Source organism: Channa argus, chromosome 7, assembly GCF_033026475.1.
Source record: "Channa argus isolate prfri chromosome 7, Channa argus male v1.0, whole genome shotgun sequence".
NCBI lineage: Eukaryota > Metazoa > Chordata > Actinopteri > Anabantiformes > Channidae > Channa > Channa argus.
Genome location: NC_090203.1, coordinates 6,602,635 through 6,627,368, shown reverse-complemented (window position 1 = coordinate 6,627,368; position 24,734 = coordinate 6,602,635). Strand labels below are relative to the sequence as shown.

The 24,734-nt window shown below is 38.8% G+C and overlaps 3 protein-coding genes and 1 pseudogene across 6 annotated transcripts; all 4 read right to left on the bottom strand.

The window, feature by feature from the left end:
* Window positions 1–71: 71 nt before the first annotated feature.
* Window positions 72–2,625, bottom strand: LOC137130546 (free fatty acid receptor 2-like). Its single transcript, XM_067510852.1, has 2 exons — window positions 2,452–2,625; window positions 72–1,970 (listed from the first exon to the last, which is right to left on the bottom strand). Exon 2 carries the CDS (start codon window positions 1,961–1,963, stop codon window positions 1,052–1,054), a length of 912 nt encoding a protein of 303 aa, XP_067366953.1. The 5' UTR covers window positions 1,964–1,970; window positions 2,452–2,625; the 3' UTR covers window positions 72–1,051.
* Window positions 2,626–3,908: 1,283 nt separating this feature from the next.
* On the bottom strand, window positions 3,909–4,813 carry LOC137130195 (free fatty acid receptor 3-like; annotated as a pseudogene).
* A 960-nt stretch (window positions 4,814–5,773) lies between these two features.
* On the bottom strand, window positions 5,774–15,428 carry LOC137131047 (free fatty acid receptor 3-like). 3 transcript variants are annotated; one of them, XM_067511832.1, is made up of 10 exons: window positions 15,347–15,428; window positions 15,006–15,111; window positions 14,045–14,407; window positions 13,031–13,327; window positions 12,654–12,917; window positions 11,100–11,381; window positions 10,907–11,003; window positions 10,279–10,450; window positions 9,421–9,472; window positions 7,750–7,886 (listed from the first exon to the last, which is right to left on the bottom strand). In XM_067511832.1, the coding sequence occupies exons 2-9, from the start codon at window positions 15,046–15,048 to the stop codon at window positions 9,440–9,442; spliced, it is 1,551 nt and encodes a 516-aa protein (XP_067367933.1). In that variant the 5' UTR covers window positions 15,049–15,111; window positions 15,347–15,428; the 3' UTR covers window positions 7,750–7,886; window positions 9,421–9,439. The 3 variants fall into 3 exon arrangements, with proteins under 3 accessions (XP_067367935.1, XP_067367934.1, XP_067367933.1); XM_067511834.1 differs by lacking the exons at window positions 10,907–11,003; window positions 11,100–11,381; window positions 12,654–12,917; ... (2 more) ...; window positions 15,006–15,111; window positions 15,347–15,428 and having other exon boundaries at window positions 5,774–7,886; window positions 10,279–10,817; XM_067511833.1 differs by lacking the exons at window positions 9,421–9,472; window positions 10,279–10,450; window positions 10,907–11,003; ... (4 more) ...; window positions 15,006–15,111; window positions 15,347–15,428 and adding an exon at window positions 8,664–8,851 and having other exon boundaries at window positions 5,774–7,886.
* Window positions 15,429–17,324: 1,896 nt separating this feature from the next.
* LOC137130906 (NLR family CARD domain-containing protein 3-like) lies at window positions 17,325–24,664 on the bottom strand. 2 transcript variants are annotated; one of them, XM_067511578.1, is made up of 8 exons: window positions 23,948–24,664; window positions 23,448–23,797; window positions 22,627–22,713; window positions 22,379–22,429; window positions 20,453–22,262; window positions 20,165–20,251; window positions 19,652–19,819; window positions 17,325–19,538 (listed from the first exon to the last, which is right to left on the bottom strand). In XM_067511578.1, exons 2-8 carry the CDS (start codon window positions 23,773–23,775, stop codon window positions 19,214–19,216), a joined length of 2,856 nt encoding a protein of 951 aa, XP_067367679.1. In that variant the 5' UTR covers window positions 23,776–23,797; window positions 23,948–24,664; the 3' UTR covers window positions 17,325–19,213. The 2 variants fall into 2 exon arrangements, with proteins under 2 accessions (XP_067367679.1, XP_067367680.1); XM_067511579.1 differs by having other exon boundaries at window positions 23,448–23,792.
* Window positions 24,665–24,734: the final 70 nt, after the last annotated feature.

The following is a 24,734-nucleotide window of genomic DNA, read 5'->3' as shown; positions in this document are numbered from 1 at the left end:
GTCAACTTCTCTCAGTTAATAACAGAATAAACGTCTTACTAGTTTTCATCAAGTTAGTTTATTGCAGGCTGAACAAACTCACTTATTATTATTAAGCGAGGTTAACTTAAAACCATCAAGCACAGTAGCAACAAATGAGACATTGGCACTACTACACCAGTAAGAGGCAGTAATTCATACAAGTACCTCTGCTGGAAAACCTTGTAGGCAGGTATTAACAGGGTCAAAGCATCATAGTACAATTCATCAACCCACTGCAACTGACCACCAATCTCTTTCTGCCCTTGGAGCATCCTCTGCTGGCAGTTGCACTATGGTGGGACAAATCTGAGCACTGGATATGTACAGACTGAAAACAATGGAAACTAAATGGGAAGCCATGAATTACAGATGTTTAAAATATTACAGTTACACAAGGAACAATTGCCTTTATTTGAAGCAGTTTCTTTGGATGGTTTCTAAAAGTAAATCAAATTACTGCTCATGTAACTTCACTTCAGTCATTTAAAGATGCAGGAAATGTCACAGTAGTTGGCAAAACTTAAATATGTGTGTTGTTTGGAACATGTTACACGGTAAATTTAACTTGAAATGATTTTATTGTTTGAAATTGTCATACTGAGTACTCCATGCTGAGGTTAGAGGACACTGTTTAGTTGTATAAACTAAATAAGAATTGTACTATACCTAATAAGTATTTGTAAGTACAAAATACAATAGTTATTCAACTTTATGTGGGTTTTTCAAGGTAATTGGATTGCATGATTTTTTAAATAAGACCTTTAAATTGTAAGTCTGATTAGAACTGACAGTCTACAAAGGGTAAACAGTAAAAGATTAGCATAAATTACTAATTCAAGCAGAGCTAGATCTTCTGATAAAAGTGTGCACGTACTGATAAAGAATGCGGTTTGGTAAAATGTCAGAGAGGTAAAGTTACAGAAAAGAAGAGTCTCTAAAAAACAATTATATTGACCAGAACTTTAATACCACCAGTACAGTGGAATACTAACAAGCTTGATATGAACATAAATGAAAGCACGTTTTATACTTAACTGGTGCTTGTGCCCTGCATTTCTAATGGTGAAACTTTTCGTATACGCTTCCTGAAAATGAACTTTTCACTGCTGCACTGGAAGGAGGAAGAAGAAAAGTAGAAAATTATGGGGTCAATACAGGTGTTGAAGGTGCTAAACAACAAAGTGTAGTGTCTCCATTCTGGGCTCGTACCTTCAATGTAACCCACTACATGAGAGATGTTGTATGGTAACACACAAATGAGAAAAACTGCTAGAGTCCCGAGGGCCATGCCGATAGCTTTCTGCTTCTGCTTTCCGGATATCCTGGGACGGCTGTACAGTATCCAGATGCAGCTTAAGTAGCAGTACACACAAATTAGAAGAGGTACCAGGCAGAGAACGAAGAACAACTCTAAACGTACAGGGAGGAGAACCTTCAGCTGGTTCTCTGTGAAGTGCTCATAGCAATAAGTTGAGTTTTCATTGGCCAGAGATGGTATAAGCTGCACAATGAAAGTGATGCCGCAGTGTACCGATGAGATTATCCAAATAACAGCACTGATCACTATTGCATACGTAGGTTTGTGCAGGTGATGATAGGTGACAGGTTGAGCCACACCAATGTAGCGCAGCACGCTGACGGCCATCAGCAGCAAGGAGCTCGTGTAGATTGTAGAGTAGAAGATAAAAGAGGTGATGGAGCAGAGAAAGTTGGGCAAGTTCCATTTCATACCAGATGCAGCCTCATGCATCTTGAGAGGAAGAATGATTAAGAAGAGCAGGTCAGAGACAGTCAGATTAAGTACCAGGATCTCGATCAGCACTGGCTTTGAGTGGATCTTGACACTGAAGGCACAGAGAGCCAGGAGGTTGGCTGGCAGACCTATCAGGAAGGAGATGATGTAACCCGAGAGAATGACCTCACTGTTTACAACTAGTTCCATGTTGACCCTAAACCAAAAGCAGTGAACAAAAAAAAGAAAAAAAAAGTGAGTAAGAGAGACAGGAGAGGGCAGCTGGTAAAAGTGACAATATTTATAGTGCAGACATAATTTTTTGTACCAGTGACAAACTGATGTATGACTTGATAAGTCACTGAAAACAAATATTTCTTATTTCTTATACCTTATGAATTAAGATTACAAGTAAATGCAAAAGCTGCAAAACATTTACATCATTTTAAAGGTGGCCCCTCCACCAAAAGCACAGTCTTCACATCACTCTGTCATAAGTAATTAATAGTTTGTCTATCCCTATACACAACTATATTATTTATATTGGTGTAGTTATATCTTTAATTGTATCACCAATTCTTATAAACTTGTGGTATAAATATATTTATATACATTAAAGCCAGCTCTGAAAATCGAATGTGGAATTTCAGTAACAAAAACAATCTGCAGGGTTTGATTAACTAATCAGTTTTACTTACCCAGCAATTTCCAAACATTCAATAAAACAGCTATAGTCCTGTGTGGTCTGTCTTTCCTTCCTTTCATCAAAAACAAACAGTTTATAAGATGTTAGTTTAAAGTTGAACTTGATATAAAATGAGACAAATGAGAAACAGCAAGTTATGATGACATAGCTCTAGGCGATTTTTACTGGGCAGTGAAACACCAAATGCAAAACTGTAGCTCATGTTGACCTGTATATTGAATTCAGTATGTAAATGCAAAACCTCCTCCCACAAGATCACTGCTGGAATAAATTCTAAATATGATTTTTAGGTTTGCATTGCATGAGCTTGCATTTATTCAAATGTACATTATTCTCTTGACAAAACATGTTATAAATGCTATGGCTAATTCCTGCTGCTGTCTGCTGCTACAGTGTATAGATCAATGGCATACTCAGACAGGTCTTCTGCCTTGGGACAAGTTGGTAAGCAGCCAAACCTCCTCCCTCTCTGATCTGGCTCGTTTAAACACTATCAAAGGAGGCACAGGTGGTGGATGGCCACTCCCAATCCACTGTTCTCAATACCTGGGCTGCACCCGAGGGCAGAGAGGTGACTTAGACGTCTTGGGAACGTTTGGTATGGATCCAATAGGGTTTCTAGTAATAGTAAACTAACCACTTTGGGTGTCCAGATTGGTAACGTCACTCAGCCTGAAACACATTACTATAAAATCCAATAACTATCTTAACTTATGTTATTTAGTCAACTTCTCTCAGTTAATAACATAATAAACGTCTTACTATTTTTCATCAAGTTAGTTTATTGCAGGGTGAACAAACTCACTTATTGTTTTTAAGCGAAGTTAACTTAAAACCATCAAGCACAGTAGCAAAAAAATTAGACAATGGCACTACTACACCAGTAAGAGGCAGTAATTCATACAAGTACCTCTGCTGGAAAACCTTGTAGGCAGGTATTAACAGGGTCAAAGCATCATAGTACAATTCATCAACCCACTGCAACTGACCACCAATCTCTTTCTGCCCTTGGAGCATCCTCTGCTGGCAGTTGCACTATGGTGGGACAAATCTGAGCACTGGATATGTACAGACTGAAAACAATGGAAACTAAATGGGAAGCCATGAATTACAGCTGTTTAAAATATTACAGTTACACAAGGAACAATTGCCTTTATTTGAGGCAGTTTGTTTGGATGGTTTTTAAAAGTAAATCAAATTACTGCTCATGTAACTTCACCTCAGTCATTTAAAGATGCAGGAAATGTCACAGTAGTTGGCAAAACTTAAATATGTGTGTTGTTTGGAACATGTTACATGGTATATTTAACTTGAAACTATTTCATATTTTGAAATAGTCAGAATGAGTACTACATACTGAGATTAAAGGACACTGTTTATTTTGTTGTATAAACTAAATAGGAAGTGTACTATACCTCATATGCACATAAATGAAAGCATGTTTTATACTTAACTGGTGCCTGTGCCCTGCATTTCTAATGGTGAAACTTTGCCAGCACGCTCCCTGAAAATGGACTTTTCACTACTGTACTGGAAGGAGGAAAAAGAAAAGTAGGGGATTATGGGGTCTATGCAGGTGTTGAAGGTGCTAAGCAACAAAGTGTAGTATCTCGATTCTGGGCTCGTACGTAACTCACTACATTAGAGATGTTGTATGGTAACACGCAAATGAGAAAAACTGCTAAAGTCCCGAGGGCCATGCCAATAGCTTTCTGCTTCTGCTTTCGGGATATCCTGGGACGGCTGTACAGTATCCAGATGCAGCTCACATAGCAGTACACACAAATTAGAAGAGGTACCAGGCAGAGAACGAAGAAAACCTTTAAACGTACAGAGAGGAGAATCTCCAGCTGCTTCTCTGTGAAGTGCTCATAGCAATAAGTTGAGTTTTTGTTGGCCAGAGATGGTAGAAGCTGCACAATGAAAGTGATGCTGCAGTGTACTGATGACATTATCCAAATAACAGTGCTGATCACTATTGCATACTTAGGTTTTTGCAGGTGATGATAGGTGACAGGTTGAGCCACACCAATGTAGCGCAGCACGCTGACGGCCATCAGCAGCAAGGAACTCGAGTAGATTGTAGAGAAGAAAATAAAAGAGGTTATGGAGCACAGAAAGTTGGGCAAGTTCCATTTCATATCAGATGCTGCCTCATGCATTTTGAGCGGAAGAATGATTAAGCAGAGCAGGTCAGAGACAGTCAGACTAAGTAGCAGGATGTCGATCAGCACTGGCTTTGAGTGGATCTTGACACTGAAGGCACAGAGAGCCAGGAGGTTGAGTGGAAGACCTATCAGGAAGGAGATGATGTAAACCGAGAGAATGACCTTGCTCTTTACAATTTGTTCCATGTTGACCCTAAACCAAAAATAACAAACAAACAAACAAAAAAACACAAGTAAGAGAAACAGGAGAGGGCAGCTGGTAAAAGTGACAATACTTTTAGTGCACACATATTTTTTTGTACCAGCCAGCTCTGAAAATACAAATGTGGAATTTCAGTAACAAAAACAATCTGCAGGGTTTGATTAACTGATCATTTTTACTTACCCAGCAATTTCCAAAGATTCAATAAAACAGCTATAGTCCTGTGTAGTCTGTCTTTCCTTCCTTTCATCAAAGACAACCAGTTAATAATATGTGAGTTCAAAACTGAACTTGAAATAAAATGAGACAAATGAAAAAGAGCAAGTTATGATGACATTGCTCTAGGTGATTTTTACTGGGCAGTGAAATACCAAATGCAAAACTGTAGCTCATGTTGACCTGTATATTGAATTCAGTATGTAAATGCAAAACCTCCCATAAGATCTCTGCTGGAAAAAATTCTAAATATGATTTTTAGGTTTGCATTTCATGAGCTTGCATTTATTCAAATGTACATTGTTCTCTTGACAAAACATGTCATAAATGCTATGGCTAATTCCTGCTGCTGTCTGCTGCTACAGTGTATAGATCAATGGCATACTCAGACAGGTCTTCTGCCTTGGGACAAGTTGGTAAGCAGCCAAACCTCCCACTCTGATCAGGCTCGGTTAAACACTCTCAAAGGAGGCACAGGTGGTGGATGGCCACTCCCAATCCACTGTTCTCAATATCCGGGCTGCACCCGAGGGCAGAGAGATGACTTAGACGTCTTGGGAACTTATAGTATGGATCCAATGGGGTTTCTAGTAATAGTAAACTAACCACTTTGGGTGTCCAGATTGGTAACGTCACTCGGCCTGAAACACTTTACTATAAAATCCAATAACTATCTTAACTTATGTTATTTAGTCAACTTCTCTCAGTTAATAACAGAATAAACGTCTTACTAGTTTTCATCAAGTTAGTTTATTGCAGGGTGAACAAACTCACTTATTGTTTTTAAGCGAAGTTAACTTAAAACAATCAAGCACAGTAGCAACAAATGAGACAATGGCACTACTACACCAGTAAGAGGCAGTAATTCATACAAGTACCTCTGCTGGAAAACCTTGTAGGCAGGTATTAACAGGGTCAAAGCATCATAGTACAATTCATCAACCCACTGCAACTGACCACCAATCTCTTTCTGCCCTTGGAGCATCCTCTGCTGGCAGTTGCACTATGGTGGGACAAATCTGAGCACTGGATATGTACAGACTGAAAACAATGGAAACTAAATGGGAAGCCATGAATTACAGCTGTTTAAAATATTACAGTTACACAAGGAACAATTGCCTTTATTTGAGGCAGTTTGTTTGGATGGTTTTTAAAAGTAAATCAAATTACTGCTCATGTAACTTCACCTCAGTCATTTAAAGATGCAGGAAATGTCACAGTAGTTGGCAAAACTTAAATATGTGTGTTGTTTGGATTCTGCTACACGGTACATTTAACTTGAACTGATTTTATTGTTTGAAATAGTTATACTGAGTTATGAGAACATCTAAATAAAAGTTTCAAGTATTGTGCAGTGTTAGTTGTGTAAACTAAATTTAAACTTGTACTATACTATAAGTGCAAAATACAATAGCTATTCCAGTTTACTTGTGTTTTTCAAGGTAATTGGATCGAATGCTTTTTTAAATAAGTCTTTCAAATAAGTCTGATAAAAGTGTGTACGTACTAATAAAGAATGCAGTTTTGTAAAATGTTACCTCGGGTCATGTTAAACACACCATGAAGTAACTTAGTCTATTTGTCACTACGCTACATCATCAGACATATTTCGTATAATACGTGAATTTGGTTAGTTCTTAGTCTTTCAAATGAGTGTTTTATGACCTCAGTGAGTCAGATATAGCACACACTTACACGATCTGCTTTATGACCACTAGAGAAATGTCAAACTCAGCTGTGACAGTGCCTTTCATACTGTATAAAACTATGCTAGTTAAAGTGTTTGACATGAGCACTGATCATAAAGTTACTGAGAGGAACAGTCTTAGTAAGACTATTATATTGACCAGAACTTTAATACCACCAGTAAAAGGGAATACTAACAAGCTTGATATGCACATAAAAGAAAGCACTTTTTATACTTAACTAGTGCTTGTGCCCTGCATTTCTACTGGTGAAACATTGCCAGCACGCTTCCTGAAAATGAACTTTTCACTACTGCACTGGAAGGAGGAAGAAGAAAAGTAGAAAATTATGGGGTCGATACAGGTGTTGAAGGTGCTAAGCAACAAAGTGTAGTATCTCCATTCTGGGCTCCTACCCTTGATGTAACCCACTACATGAGAGATGTTGTATGGTAACACACAAATGAGAAATACAGCTAGAGTCCCGAGGGCCATGCCGATGGCTTTCTGCTTCTGCATTCGGGATATCCTGGGACGGCTGTACAGTATCCAGATGCAGCTCACGTAGCAGTACACACAAATTAAAAGAGGTACCAGGCAGAGAACTGAGAACAACTCTAAACGTACAGGGAGGAGAACCTTCAGCTGGTTCTCTGTGAAGCTCTCATAGCAATAAGTTGAGTTTTTGTTGGCCAGAGATGGGTGAAGCTGCACAATGAAAGTGATGCTGCAGTGTACCGATGAGATTATCCAAATAACAGCACTGATCACTATTGCATACGTAGGTTTGTGCAGGTGATGATAGGTGACAGGATAAGCCACACCAATGTAGCGCAGCACGCTGACGGCCATCAGCAGCAAGGAGCTCGTGTAGATTGTAGAGAAGAAGATAAAAGAGGTGATGGAGCACAGAAAGTTGGGCAAGTTCCATTTCATATCAGATGCCGCCTCATGCATCTTGAGAGGGAGAATGATTAAGAAGAGCAGGTCAGAGACAATCAGATTGAGTAGCAGGATGTCGATCGGCACTGGCTTTGAGTGGATCTTGACACTGAAGGCACAGAGAGCCAGGAGGTTGGCTGGCAGACCTATCAGGAAGGAGATGATGTAAACCGAGAGAATGACCTTGCTGTTTACAACCAGGTCCATGATGACTCTAAACCAAGGGAAGTAAAGAAAGAGACAAAAATGTAAGTAAGAGAGTAAGAGAGGCAGGAAATGGCACCTGTTAAAAGTTACAATATTTATAGTGCAGACTTTTTTTAGCAGTGATAAACTGATATACTTGATAAGTCAGTGAAGTCTATATACAGTACATGAGAATAAGCTCGCTGTTCCATGTTGATCCTAAACCAAAAGCAGTAAACACACACACACAAACAAAAACAAAAAAACGTGAGTAAGAGAGACAGGAGAGGGCACCTGGTAAAACTGATAATATTTATAGTGCAGACATATTTTTTTGTACCAGTGACAAACTGATGTATGACTTGATAAGTCAGTGAAAACGAATATTTCTTATTTCTTATACCTTATGAACTAAGATTACAAGTAAATGCAAAAGCTGCAAGACATTTACATCATCCTAAAGGTGGCCCCTCCACCAAAAGCGCAGTCTGAACTTTCACATCACTCAGATATCAACGGACATTAGTAAGTAATAGTTCATCTATCGCTATAAACAACCATGTTATTTAATTGGGTGCAGTTATATCTTTCATTACATCACCAATTCTTATAAACCTGTGCGTATATTCTATACATGTATCTGGCCAAAGATATTGGATTTTTAAAAAATGTCTAATCAGCATATTTGAGAACTGTTCTATTTCATATCAGAATAGGTAAAGCCAGCTCTGAAAAAACAAATGTTTTGAAATTTCAAAAGCAAAACGTATCTGCAGGTTTTGATGAGTTAATCACTTTTACTTACCCAAAAGCAAATGTCTAAGATGTAAATGTCTTAAAGCTCAAGAAAACAGCTAAAGGTCTGTGTAGTCCCCCTTTCCTTCCTCTCATCAAAGACCAGGTTATAAGTTGTGAGTTCAAAGATGAGCTTGATATAAAATGAGACATGCCGGAAACTGAGTCATTCTAAACCCTGAGTGAAACCTTGCTCAAGGCATTTTCTTACTGAGCAATGAGATACCATCATTGGGTAAATATTAACCAGAATGCAAAACTGCAGCTTATATTGACTTGCACATTGCATTCAGTATGTAAATGAAAAACCTCCTCCCCCAAGATCTCTACTAGAATAAACTCTAAACATGTTTATGCTTTGGATTTCATGAGCTTGCATTTCTTTAATGTACATTTATCACAGCTTTTCTCAGAGTAAGTCAATATCACAGAAACAGATTATTTGTCTATCAATTTAAGACATACTGTTCTAATTCTCATGTCCAACATACGATTTTTACAATGACTAGAGAATTACCAGTACTCTTGTACTGAACCGCTTGACTATTGGTTTCTTGTCAGTGCTATTTATATTAGCATCATTAAAGACTGCAACAAGAAATGGAACTAGACTCATTTGTGTTGTCGCTATGTTTGGTTACTGTCCCTAATTGACTGTATGTCATTTAGTATTATTAATTTGTTTTTTTTTTGTCTAAAGTCATCTCACTGTGATGACCTCAGTGTGATGAAACTGTTAAGAGGGAAGTTGTGCATTTAGAACTTACTATGTAAGAGCAGATGTCCTCAGAATAAGCACTGTATGTTGCCATACACACCCTGTGTGAAGTCAAGGTTTATAATTAAAAGTTTGTAATTAAACAAGAGCAAAAAAATACCATCCAGTAATACAACGACAAGGGGCAGAAGCCAGTGTCCTCTTGTGTCAGTCACACGTTCCGATAAATGCAGAGGTTTTTGTCAGGAAGGGCATCTGAGGTAAAACACATGCCAAATTAAACACGCAAATTATGACTTCAACGCCCAATCAAAAATATCAGGCATGTTATAAAAGAGCATCAGTGGATACTGGAGGTAGCAGAGCTTAAGATGTTGAGGTTCTCTTTGGGAGTGACGAGGATGGACAGGATCAGGAATGAGGACATCAGAGGTACAGCTCATGTTAGAAGTTTTGGAGATAAAGTCAGAGAGGCCAGATTGAGTTGGTTTGGACATGTTCAGAGGAAGGATGCTGAGGTTGGAGCTGCGAGGCAGGAGGTCTAGAAGAAGACCAAAGAGGAGATTTATGGATGTAGAGAGAGAGGACATGAAGTTAGTTGGTGTGAGAGAAGAGGATGCAGAGGACAGGGTTAGACGGAGGCACATGATTCCCTGAAAGGGAACACCCGAAAGGAAAAGAAGAAAAGTTACCCTCCAGTGTGAGACTCGCAATCGATGCAATATGTAGATAAAACAATCCATAGCACTAAGTGCAAACACCTCCCGTATTTGGAGAATGTGGTTCTACAGTATTTTTCAAGGTATATTCCAGCTCCTAGTCCAATCCATCTATTTTCTCAGGTTATATTATTACAATGAAAGCTGGTTTGTTTTGAACGACTGAGTAATTTTTATCATCACCGTACCATTGTTTCAGCTTCTCTTTGGGAGGCTGTTGCTCTATTCTCGCACTGTTGAGCTCTCGCTGGCCTACGTAATTCCTCGATGCAATCATTTTCATAAACACAGGAGAGTCTGTCCTCCTCAGGGTTTCTCTGTGCCTTACCAGGGCTTAATTGTGGGTTTTTATCTTGTGATCTATTGGGAAGAAAGAGACTGCGGAATTAGCATGGAGCCACTTTCATACTACGTCTTTTAACTTAGGTAATTTTTATTTTATTCCAGCGTCTGCACAACCAATATTGACAAAAAGCTATTTAACTGTTTGCTATGTCACAGGAATTTCCTGATATTATCACATCGATAACACAGAACAGTAAGTGCTGAATCAAACAGTTGTGCTTTACCTTTGAGGAGGGCAGCTTTGTGGCCTTGACATGATACAAAAATATGTTTTTAAGTCAACCAAGTTTAAAATGAATTCTGGTTAGACATTAGGACTAATATTCTATTTGCATACCTTGAGAGGCTATTGTTATAGTTATATAGCACAATGTCCGATGATTGTCTGTGGCTATTTATAATGACAATAAAAAGCTTAAGCATCACAATACAACCATATTCTTAGGAAGGAGCAAAGTCTATTGTACCAACCTGTTTGTGGGATATTTTATGTAAATCAACATTGTACATCCAAACAGCAAAGCAGTTACCAGGACCAATAAAGCAGACATCCACTTAAGATAATAAGCTGCAAACAATAGAAGATGATACACAGTTTCATTGAAATATTAATAAAGATGATACACATGCGCACACACATAAAACAAGTGCATAACAAACTTACATGTTCTTGGCGAGTTGCTGATAATCAGAAGTGTCGTGTCACTGCCTAATGAATTCCAGGCTGTGCAAGACACATTAGTCTGAGTTTTTGCTGGCCCGTGCAGTTCTTCAGAAACGACATTTTTTTCATTTGTAGAAACAACGCCAAAGGAGAAGTTAAGAGTGAGATTTCCATCAATGGTCCAGTATATGGAGGCATTAGGGGAGGCCTGGGCACGGCAGAAACAACTCAAACGTTCTTCTGTAAGGCTGCATGATGACTCAGGTAGAATGGCTGGTGCATCTAAGATGGAACAAGAATGTTTTTTATCTATGAGCCATCGACAATTAAAGATAGATTGTCGTCAATCTAAAAGCAGGGCATTTTTCTTACTGTCAATTTTAGCTGTATTACAATTCTATGATCTGTCCCACATCCATATTATGGCACTTAATTTGGATTAAATGTTACAGTTGTACACAGGCGCTAAGTACGTTGTCATTGTGTGTGTAGGATGTTGAGAGAAATAGCAATAACAATAACTTAATTATTAAAATCGTATGTTTGTGAGGCGGGTTCTACTTTGAGGGCACAATGTTGAAGCAGAAGAGGGCAAAGTTCCACTGCCCTGAATTTTGGGACAATCATGTGATACTAGCTCTAATGGCCACACTGAGAGCCCAAATGGAGTAAGCCACTTAAAGTGAAAGTTAGTCAGTTGGTTTTAAATCTCTTACTGTGACTAAAGGTCAACGCTTGCAGTAGATAAGAACCCAGGTGTTAAAGAAAATTAAGAAAAAGACCACATCAGACCACGTCTCTGCAACAAGCTCTGGATTATTTGGGGAATAAAAAACCCAACAAACTAAGTTTAGCATAAAATGGAAATACAAAGGTACACAGGTTTCCATCTTATTCTGCTATTTAAATTTTCCCTTTTTTGTTTAGCACATTACTACCTCTCACATAAGCTTATAAATAAAAAAATAGTAGAAATAAATTACTGAACACAATGCAGCAAGTAAATGTACATAATTTCCCACCACTGCGCACAAACAGGCAATGAGTTTCATGTGTTTCCTTTTCGTGTTTGATTTTGTAATACGGTCCGTTACATTGACTGCGGTTTGGTGTTTCCTAGAATTAAGTTCTTCCTCGTAATAATCTTACATGATCTTCCTCACCACACAAAGTGGCTCTTTGCTCATGGAAATGCAGATACTCATTTGTATAATATTTTGAGCAGTGGAGGATCTTTACTGCTTATATTGAGCTGGTAGAAAAATCAACCTGATGTTTATGCCAAATCATGTCATGTGATCTTGATGTTTTAGATAAAAAATGATTCTTTCACTTATCAAGAAAACCTTTCGTCATGCCTCAGGGTTACGTGTTTAACAGCACATCACATGCCTTTAGGCAACCACCAACAAACTATGAACTGCTGCGTGTGAAAAATAATACTGAGCTTTAAATAATCCTGTGCTACTGAGAAATACTGAGCAGGATGTTGGTGTGAATGTGTAACACAACATTCCTGATTATATTAAGATTATATTTGTAAGACTTTTTTACATTGAACATCCAGATCCAACCAGTCCGACTGTCCAACCCCAATGTCATTGTGAGCAATGCAGGACACAGAAGTGTCCCGTGTAATGTTGCTGAAGACCATTTTGCTCTCAGTTGAATTTATTCTGTTGATTTGATCCTTATGTCGTCTGAGCCACAAGTACATGTGTGGTTGTGGGTTAGCATTAGCAGCACACTCTGTGGTGATGCTGCTGCCCTCCGTCACCGGTTCCTCGCCCCCTTTCAGGTTCACAGCCACAGGTTTATCTATGGATATAGGCAATGATCACACACAGTAAAATAACAAGATAGTCCACTAGTAACATTTCTGACAAATAAATTTGCATCTGTCACTTACTGCATTTTAAACAGACACTTACATAAAATGCTGAGTGTTATTTGCTGACTTTTAGTGACGACGCTTGTGAACTGTGCAGAGCACCATATTTTGGTGTTATGCATTTCATACGTTCCTAGCACGTACAGTGTATTTGTGAACAACCACTGGGCCACTTCCTCATTGAAAACAATTAAGGTGGAGTTCTTCAGAACTGTACTGATACTCCAGTGAAGTGATGGAACCGAGAAAGGGCAGGAGTAGTTTACACTGCAGTTAGCCTGGAAGATCTCCCCAGCAGCTATTGGCCCTTGAATTGAGATTATAGGAGTTTTTCTCTCTAAAATAAAAAAAAGGCACAGAATCAACTTATCATTTGTAAATTTATATTTAGAAACAAGATTGATTGTATTAAAGAAATTACAGCTTTGGAAAAGTGTTTTTAGAATTTATACGTTTGAACACAATTATGTATCGTTGGATGTTGCCCCCCCGCTGAGCAGAGGAAACACGGTGAAAAGGCTTTTAGTTTCTAAATTATATCCGATTAAATTTAGGTGATTGTGAATGTATTCTTCTGTTTAAACAGCTAAGCATATGTTAAACAGGCTTCAGTGCATAAAACTTGTCTGCACTGATGTTTCCTGGATCATATCCCTGTTTGTGTTAATCTGCCAATTCACCTGTGACTTAAAGCTCAATAATAATCTGATCTAAGATGATCTTGTTTTCAATTCTGCTTGCAAGTGCAAAATAGATGTTTTACTGTATACTGCCACATTGTATCATCTGTCTTATATCAAAATAATTTTTCCCAATGGTAAAAATTTGCATGAGCCTGCAAACACAGTAAGTTTGGTGGAATGCCAAGTTATGCATGTTGGAAGAGTCTAAGGGAGAGTTAAATATTGGTTCTTTCAGAAAAGTCTAATGACTTGAATTACATTGTCATAATATGAAATATCAACTGACATGCAAAAAAAGTATTGTGAGACTTCCTTTTTTTGTATATCGCCCAGCCCTATATTAAATCAAATGTAACATTACAGATACTTACCAAGGACAATAGTTACAGTCTGATCATAAAACCTTTGATTTGCATTAGAGTCTGGGTTGATCCACGGATACACTTTTATGTTGTTGTCAGCTGGCCTCATATCATCAATCCTCAGCGTGCAGTTTCCGTCTTCAGCTTTACCCAGTACTGAGGTGCGTCCGCGGAACCCGTATGTGATCCTATTCGGATAAAGTCTGTCATACACCACAGGATAACCTGTTCTATGGTACTGGTACCATTTGACCCAGAAATGAGGTTTCGTATGACATGGTACTACAACACAGCTCCCCTCTACGGCGGTGATTTTTTTGGGTATCTTGATGATCCAGCTTCCCACGTGCTGGAGAGCTGCAATGATTATGACTATTAAAACATTAAGAAATGGTGTGTTAGTTGTGGTTGTTGTTTTTTTGTTTTGTTTTCACAATTTCTGGTAAAAATAGTGAAAATTAAATAGGTGCTGGACAAACTGAATTGCCGATGCATAGAAAGATGTTAACTATGAAAACCACAAACTATGTTTCCTGGAATATTTACAGCTATTTGCTATACCACTAAAAAAATACACAAATAAAAGTCGATTCTTCAAAAAACTAAGTAAAATAAAATATTGGTGTAAAATACTATTTTGAATGACAAACATAAAGTAGGCCATTGTAATTTTTTGCCTATATGGCCCCTTTTCTCAGGTTACGTTGTAAATAATGCTAATAAAAAGGTGTTACATTCTCAATTTAAGAAAAGTTTTCAATACGTCAGGTTATGAAATGTTGCAATTAATTTTATTCTTTTGTTTAGGTTTAATAATTATGGATGTTTGAACCTATCTATTATTTCTTCCCTTCGTTTTGGTACCATTTCCTTAAAGGTGACAATATCACAAACATTTACTTATATATACTTTGTGTACAATTCTAACATGATACTCAGTGACATAGCCAAAAATAAAGGTGAATACTACCGTTGGACAAGCTTAGCAGTCTAATCCGATAAGGAGTCCCCATGAAGAAAGTAATGGCTGTAAACCATTCAGGAAATCACCATTTGATCCTTCTGTAACACGGCCACTGAAACAAAGTGTTAGATTATATTAGATTATGACAATTTTGTCTCTCATCATCTCAGCACATTTTCCCATTGTGTTACAAGATAATGCCTCATTATCATTATTACTATTAGGTTTATTTATCAGAGATCATGGTCATATTAGAAAGTCATGCAATTTTGCAACTTGTGAAAAACTAGAGAATGTGTCTTTCTATTTTATAATTTTATTTGACTAATATGGACAACAAGTCTTACCTTATATCATATGAGGTGCTGTGTGATTGTGTCTGTAACAACCCACTGGTGTGTTACTGTGCTCAAAGCCACCTGAAAACCCCATCTGCACCCCCTCACATCATTCTCACACAGGAAACTTCATGAGCTATTTTAAATAAGTCAGCCTGACATATCAGAAAGGCTCAAAGGGAGGTTCTTTTGCTTTTTCTAATCTAGCACATTACATACATGTACAATACCTCACTTTGTCTAATGTACAGGTATAAAACACAGTGAGAGTGACAGGATCCATCAAAGTGTATACCTACCATAAGCAGACTAATGGAAACATCACTTTTACCCTTTAGCTTTAGATAGTAAACACTTTAACTTGTTCTAGCAGGAAAAGCACATGAATCTATGTTAACAATGACTCATTTACATCAAGTCTGGTGATAAAGCCGCATGCACATTTGCATGTGTCGTGTTAGACTGTAATCCTTGTTTTAATGATCTAAATTCATAGGAGCTAATTTTCCTGCTTTTTTTTTTTCCTGGTTGATAGTAACTGCGCTGAACTCACCCGGGTTCTCTTAGAAAGGTTATGACGAGAGTTCTGTGCCCTGTAAAGCACAGTAGAGCATTTTTGACTTATCTTAGTTTTTTTCTGCTGTTTATTTGTTAGTTCACTGAATAAAGAAATTAAGCAACCGAAACTAAATTTCATAGGAATTAATTAATGTAAGGGGGAGGCACAGTAGAGGAGAGGTTAGCCCTGCTGCCTCACAGCTCGAAGGCTGCGGGTTCATGCCCCGTGGCCTCTCTGGAGCTTCCGGTTTCCTCCCACAGTCCAAAAACATGCATGTTAGGTTAATTGGTGGATCTAAAAAATTGCACATAGGTGTGAGTGTGAGTGTGATTGGTTGTCTGTCTGTGGGTGTCTCGCCCTATGACAGCTGGCCCCCAGCAAACAAAACAAGATAAGCGGTTACAGATAATGAATGCATGAATGAATTCATTTAGGCTTAAGCTTTCACACTAACAGGCACATTTTTCATTTGGCACGTTGGTGCGCTGATGCACTGATGCTAAAATGACACTTTATGGAATAGACAAGTGTGCAAACTATGTGACTTTTTATGATCAGAAAAATAAACTTAAGCTCTGATGTAACAACCACTCCCTGATATCCACAAAAATGTGACACAGAATCGGTTTCTGCAGAATCAGTTTTAACAGTTAATCAGTTTTGACGTTAGGAATCAGGAAGAGTTAGAATGGGGACAGGACTGAAACAGGTTTTTAAGAGAATGAAGACCTCATCAGCCACGAGAGTCTGTGTTAACCTGATGAACATGATAGAAGTGAGTGCATGCAGAGGAGCAGCAATATAGCTATAGCCCCGAATTACATATCTGTAAAAGTTTGCAAAACTGAGGAAGCGTTGAAACTGCTTACGGTTTCCAACAGTGGGCCACTTCTGGACTACATCCCCCTTGGCTGTATCCATTTCAGTGCTGCCTGCCGAGATGATGAGTCCAAGGAAGGAGAGAAATGGAGTGAAATGTGCATTTCTCTGCCTCCTCTCCACCCCACAACTGAGCTTGCCCCGAGAGCAAAGAGGTGATGTTACTTTGTCACGCTCAGTGGGGAATGGGAGAAGGCTGCAACTCAAATATTAATTTGCACTGGATAAGGAAATGTCTGCAGCTAACTGGATTACCAGAATAGCGTTCAAGGGGGCTGATCTTAGGTTCAGGTGTAGAAGAAGGGGAAGGAGCTGAAGAGCGGGATGGACAAAGAGATAAATGGCTGAGTTGTTATGGTAATGATTGGATGTCTGCTTGAAGATCATCATGTTGTGAGATTGCCCCCTCAAATTCGACTTTCCGATTTCTCATGTCTGATGGGTCCATAAAAGGCCAGATTGAGGTGAGAAATGAGTACCCGAAACACTGAGAACAGGAGGATGAAAGCAAAATCCTTTTTATTACAAAAGCAAGATGTAGTGGGATAAGTAGAGGAGCTCAAAAGCAGCAAGGGAATGAACCTAGTGAATATTTCCTTGAGGGCAGGGACAATGGCACGGAGACTGTTTAAGGACTCAGTGAGTCAGATATAGCGGACACTTGCTCATTTAGAGCTGTGACCCAGACACTGATAGTAAAATTAAAAAAAGTAAAAGTAAATGAAAAGTTATCATGGTGACTAGAAAAGTTGATACTGATCGTTAAGTTGAGTCAGACTGCATTTCATTGAAAAAAAAATCATATTGCCTAATGAATTACAACAGCATTTAAGTGCCCTTATTTCAGGTTATTGCCAAGAGAAATATATTGGTGTGTATCTGTAATTCAGCATTTCAGCGATAAAAACCCTGTAGGTCTCAACTGCAATATACATATGGGTAAGTTTTAAGAAGGGACAGTGTCCTATAATCAGGAGCAAAATAGCTCAAAACAGGATTCATGAATATTTCAGAGCAGTAATGAAATGGGGGTGTAAGTGAAAACAGCAGCTGTCACAAAAAGTTAGCCACTTTTGTGATTGGATCATTTATGGCAAATCCAGGATTGATTTATTGTATTACTAAAATTACTAAATTAATTTTATATGCCAGATTAGACTGGTTCCACTCTTCTACTGAACTAAAATGTTATTGTCAGAAATTTGAAGCTCAAGCTGAAAATCTCACCAAAATAAAAGAAAAAATATATCAAGGTTACGCATTGATAGGCCTCGTAGATGCTTTTAACGAGAGTTAGAATCAGAATTTTTACTACTTGTAACAAAAAAAATACTAATGATTAATTGATTATCCACATTGCAGACATACTGGATATGAATGACTAATCTGTTAATCAACTTTTACTTTCAGCTCTAATTCAAACAGGTCACGTGGTTAAAATTGGTCAAGATGTTAAACTCACATGAGAAAGAAGCTGCTAAGCTTGTGCTGACAGATGACACAGTGCTGCCATCTGGCTTGTTGTAGGTGGCAGTACAGGAGATTTTCTCACCCAAATGCTGGAGATGAATGCTGTGATGTTCAGACCAGAGATGTTGACATTATTACCAAAGAGCTACACAGTTGTTAGCTGTGATCAAGTTAAAAACTTTATTTAAAAAACTATCCTCATCAGCATCATCATTTGATTTTATAGACCTTTATACTTTTGATGTTTAGTATTAAAAATACATCAGGAGAAGGATGCGCAGTAGCTACAGAGTCAACTCTACAGTGTTTTACTCTGACTGAATATATATCAAGACTAAAATATGTGACAGATGCATGTATCGGTTCTATTTTATTAATTTCATTCTTTATGGAAATTTGAAGGATACGTGTTAGGTTTGCTACATCCAATGTTTATCCAATGTCTGTGATTTTTTTTTCTACTTTCCTAAGATGTACAAACATTTAATCATTTAGTCACATTTAGACATTTGACAGATGCTTTTATCCAAAGCGACTTACAAGTGACGTACAAAGCAAGCAAAAAAGTCAAAAAGGAAACATGAATGGGCAGCGCTATAAAGAAATGTTTGGAATTAAAATGTTTTCTCTCAGTAACAGAGTGTGGTTTTCATTATTGATTTATGCTTTTTGACACAAATACAGTATTTAGAGGCAAAACCAAAAGCTAAACTAAAAGTAGTAATTTAGAGCAATTTATTGCTTGAGCAATCACTTTCACATGCAAGCTGTCCATCCCATGTTCCAAAAGCTTTCTGGAAATCTGCTGCAAAACATAAGAATATACATTTGTCAATAAAAGATAGAAACACCAAGTAATAAAAGCACAAATTCCAAACTTTCATCTCGTATTCATTTTTTGCCCCAAACCCAAATGTCTAAGGTGGCTTTGATGTTCACACACACACACGACTTAAAATAACTTGTGGTCATCTTCCTCCAGTCACATCTTTAGAAGACTTCAGCAATGCCACAATCTTTGTCCGGAGCTCACTGGCTTTTTCTGCATTCTCTCCTTTCTCTGCCTGCTCTCCTGCAATCTGAAGTCCCTTCAGCACAGACTGTAGGGCGTCTACATTCTTAACCGAGTCCATCTGGTCTTTGTCAACTTGGATCTCCTCCACCCAGTCCAAGTAGGCCTGAAGTAATCCAGTGTCATCCACAAAGTTTGCGATAATCCGAAGTCCCGGTCGACGTTTCTCTAGCTCCTTCAGCCTCGTCCTTCCCACCTCTCCAATGTCATTCCCAACAATGCTGATAAAGAAGGAAATGACCAGGTAAAAATGATTATTGTGCGTTCCGATAAGACACGAACACAGTGTTTCCGACACTAATACTGAGCAGAAGTCGGTGTATTTTAATCTTACGTCAGTGCCTTCAGAGATGTGTTTTTGCTAAGGCAGTTGACAATGTTTTGTGTTCCTCTCTCTGTGATGCCGGTGATATCCAGATAGAGTTCCTCCACCGTGCTGTTGTGCTCCAAAGCATTCCACAGCTCCAAAACACCCTCTGGACCCAGGTTATTGCCACACATGCTGTAAAGATGAATAGAATCATGTTTCAGTAAAATACATAAAGTAAAACGTTTTTCAAGTGTTTGAAGCCAGAGGGGTTGAGATATATGTAGATCTTAAAGGCTGAAAAATCACTTAAAGAATAACCTTAGAATTTCCCGTGTAGTAACATATAGGTTTTTACAGCAGTTGTGGAGACAATATACACCTACAAGTGAGACTGATGGAGCACAGTGGAGTTTCAGCGTGATCCAACGGACCACCAGCAGACAATTTCACTACTCTTACACTTTTGCTTAAAATGCTCAGACCTTAACACATGTTTTCAAAAGTGGTGGATGTAATAAATACACTGTAATGACTTACAACAGCTTCTTCACTTGGCACTCATTTGATTTCAGAATTGCAGATTCTAAAACTGCTGCTTGCCTGTCCAGACAGTTGTATCTCAAACTGTAAGAGAACAAGAAAAACATTCGATTTTAAATTGCTATTGGAGTCATGCATGCATTAGACAGAACATGCGGTACATGTAAGACAGGCAAACAGATGCAAGGTGCAAACTCTACACAACTAGAAATTCAAACCCATTGTCTGTTATTCAAATGCTATATCTGATCTATTTTACAGTTCAATATAAAATCATGTACTCACTAGAGAGATTCACAGCGATGCAGGATTGGCCCCAGTCTGTTCAGTCCTCTGTTTCCAATGTTGGAGTAACCCAAGTTAAGCTCCTGCAGCTTGTGTGGGGAGAACTTCAGCACATAATGTATTGCTGCACAGTCCACAACACTCAGCTTCATTTTAAACAGATTGAGTTTCTTGATCTCTGGTGCTGCGATGCTGGTAGTGTCCTTCATGTGGAACTCCATGAGGCAGTGGAGGAGATTTAGGGCTGTCAGGTTTTCCATCTTCCTGCTCTTAAACTGTTCCTGGAACCAGAAACCCAACCTGGTGGTAATGCCATCTTCTTGCTCCGCTGGGGAAAAAACGAGGCCGTCTAACTGACCTGCCAACCGTGCTCGTAACATTCCCATGAAGAAGCGTGTGAACATCTGGAGACTCTCCAACTTGTCCGTGTTGCAGCCTGAGTTTTTCAAGGGTGCAGCAGTAGAAGATGGTGGATTTACCCCAAAGCACCAGAAGTTCAGAGCTTGGATTATGTCCTCATTGCTAAAGAGGTTGATTGCACAGTAGAGGGCGGCCAGGTGTTCTTGGACTGTCAAGTGGAAAAAAGAAAACATCTCCACTGTTTCCTCTTTGAGAGGCTGCAGGATTTGAAAAAGAAAGGTACTCTGAACATCAGCTGGTGTAACACCATATTTCTCCAAATCTCTTCGATCAAACATGATTTTTTTCTGCAGAAGGTTTTCATATGCCAATTTGCCCAAGTTGGTCAGTTGTAGCTTAGCTAGCGAGAGAACTTCGGATCTAGGAGTGCTTCTTTCTGCATGTCCCTTTAATGCATGATGCTTGACCGCCGTAAACAGATAGCAGAAGTAAACCTCACTGACCGTTTTGGGTGGGTTCAATTCTAGAGACTTTGAGTCATCAACACCTTGAGTCCCGGTAGAGAAGAACTCAGCCATAGCAGTACAGATGATGTAGCAGTAAAGAGGAATGAAAGACAGCACAAAAAGGTTGTCATTGTTCAAGATGTAATCGTAGACTTTTTCAGCGACTTCAATGTCTTTGTAGAACTTGGTGGTGTATTCCTTCACCTGATCCTCCTCAAAGCCCAGCACTACACAGCATCTCTGGAAGAAACGTTTGGGAGCTTCAGTAGATGGTCTCGTAGTAAGAATGACTGATGCCTCTGGCAGGAGGCTCCCTTTGATTAAAGCCACCATCAACTCTGAAACTGGCACCTTTGAATCCACATCAATGTTTTTGCCAGGACTGTTCCAGTCCAAGGGGAATTTGAACTCATCTAATCCATCTAAGATGAAGAGCAAAGAGCTTGGTGTGCTGAAAAGATCAGGTAAAACTTCGTACAGGTACCGGAACCGCTCGCCAAGCAGCTCCAATAAGGTCAGTGGTGCATTAACCAGATTAAGTTCTCTGAAGCGGAGGTCAAAAACGCAGGTGAATTCACGCATGCTTTTCCCGATTGCCCACTCATAGACCAGCCTCTGTACTGCTACACTCTTTCCGATGCCAGCGATACCTTTCACTTTAACCCTTTTCAGGGGCCTTTCTGATGTTCCTAGTGAGCTTAGCAGATGGCACGGGCGAATGCGCTGGCAAGCCTGATGGACGTAAATGCGAGCCCGTCTGCTCGCCAGATCAAAGTACTCATGTTGGTTGTTGTCAGTTAGGTCATGATCTTCTGTCACGAAAAGGTCAGTGTAGCGGACCTCGATGTGAGAAGCTGAGTTTGAAGCCACCCCTCCACCTTCTGAGTAACACTTCATTTGCTCGGTGCGTTTCAGTAGGGTTGTTTTATGGGCAGAGATGGGAACTGCAACAGTGGACAGGAAAAATATAGATACACTGTAAAAATGTTTCAAATTGAATTGTTCTTCTGTTTTGTTTAAAATACATAGTTAGACTTGTCCTTCACCAATACTGACACACCTCTGATGTTGGCCGACTTTACACTCCTGCTGGGTTTCAGTTCCCGGCTACCTGCACATCGAACAGATTGTAAGATTATTTGACTTGAATAAAACAAATCATGAAAAAAAATTCCATGAGTTAGTAGCTGCATTGATAAATGATATATATATGTTGCTATTATGTATCACTAGAAATAAATTACTGTATAGATAAAATGGTATTGTAAAATTTTGTTTTTGTTTCAAACTGTAACTATATACCTTTACCTTTAGGAGTTGGAGTGATAGCAGTTGGGGTAAATCCCCTGTTCTTTCCTTTGAAGAGTTTGCCAAAAGGGCCTTTAGACTTCTTGTCTGTTGACATAACATAAGTGATATTATATGGTTTAAATTCATGTTGTTCACATTCCATGTATTGTTTTTTTTTACTTGACAGAAGCCACCATGCTGTACTTTTTGTAGGTACATTGATGCTTTGCACTAACTTCATGACTATCTAATAGCTGTTGAGATATTTCAGTTATGGTTTAAGTTAACATGGTGCACCCACCAACTTAGGGCCAATACATCCTTGCTGCAGAAGATCATGCATGAGCTCTCCTGCAGGCAGGGTTCGTTTCGGTTGCAACAATCAATAATTTCATACTGCTCACGAGCCCCGTTCCATTCATGTTGTTACTTTCTGACTCTTTTCCAACTCTTTCCAGTCGGTACTGTGGATGATACTACAGCAGCTCACAGGAGGCTGCCCTCATTCTGGCCAGGATGATGAAATTGTTGGGTGTATGAGAGTTTGTGACACCTTTCACAGCAACCATAAATCCACTTTTACAGACGTTGTTATTCTTAGAGCCACATTGCTAACTTCAAAGTCAACTGGCAAAGTCATCACAGTTAATTGTGCCCTGTTTATGATCTTATACTTCAGTTACTCAGGCCATAAATGTAACTGTCTTTACTTGCGGTCCTTTACTGTGCACTAAAGCAACATTTTATTTAATATTAACCTTTATTTTTACTCTAAATGCACCACTTTATATAAAGGATAAGAATCTACAGTCAATATCTTTTTATCAAAGCAACCTCACCTTCATTTTTTACAGGTGCAACCACTGGTTTAGTGATAGGACCATTGTTGTAGTGTTTCTCAGCCCAAACCTGCAGCTCTCTGCAGTAATAATCCTGCACCTCTCTCAGCACCACCAGGAACTTTTGGCTGCTCTCCTCATTGGCACACACTGTCTCTAGAGCTTGGGCCACAGCATTGGAAGGTGACCTGTCCAGCAGAGATAGGTACTGGACAGAAGAAAGCACCTCAGCATCACGCAGCCAACGCAGCAAGGGTGCTGGGTGATCACAAGTCCAATTCAGCAGCAAGTCTCTCTGAGACCGGAGCAGCTGCTGGGCTGAGTTCATGACTTCTGAAAATGGGGCTACACTGCCAAGAGGAATAAAGTAAATATTACACACGCCGTTTGAAGAGCAGACAAAAACTTTGAGTACAGTTTACAGAGACTCTACAATAGACACCACGAAAAAATATCAAGGAATTCTGCACAAATACGATCATGCACAGGAGAATACTTACCTTAAAGAATGATTTTATGATCTGTCACTTTCCCTCACAGCTACTGATCATTGCACTCATGCATGAAAGTTGTTTGTTGTATCTTAAGGTGTATAAAGGTGGAGTGGCATGACTTAGGCAGCAATTCAAACAACATTTCAGTGGGTCCATAGTTCACATAGTTAAAGTCTTTGTCCCTGACTGTGATTACTCAGTGTTGTTTGATCTTGTAAATCAAATCCGCACCGATGAGTCACAAGACACGTGAAGGAACTTTTACAAGATATTTTGTGAAATATGAAAGTGACCCATTTTAATATATATAATTCCTGCAGTTATATACAACAAATATAATAAGTTTATTATATTTGGAGGGGATTTCAGCAAATTGTTGGGCCACCAGTCTACTCTAGTGTAAACAATTCTGAGCAGTCGCTTGTTTAAATCTAAAAGTTTTTGGTCTTTGCTTCGCAATGTTGACAATTATTTATTACCACACAGCAATAAATCATAGTTAGACACGAATGTCAATCATTAATCTGTATTTTACTTTGTGCAACCTTTATCGTTTTCTCACATTACAGAAATTGTGTTAGGACACCTCGTGTAGGGAATGAGCGCATTTACTGTGGCAGTTGGAGCCTTTGAGGAAACTGCGACAGCATGCGAGTGACTCACCCATTGTCATGTGTTGTCTCAGATACTTGCTGATGTTGTTGTTTCCCCTGGAAAAGTGATTTTAGTTGCACCAATTAAAATATTATTCGAGTCCTTTAAAATATTCAGTTTAGTTTTATGAATTGAATTA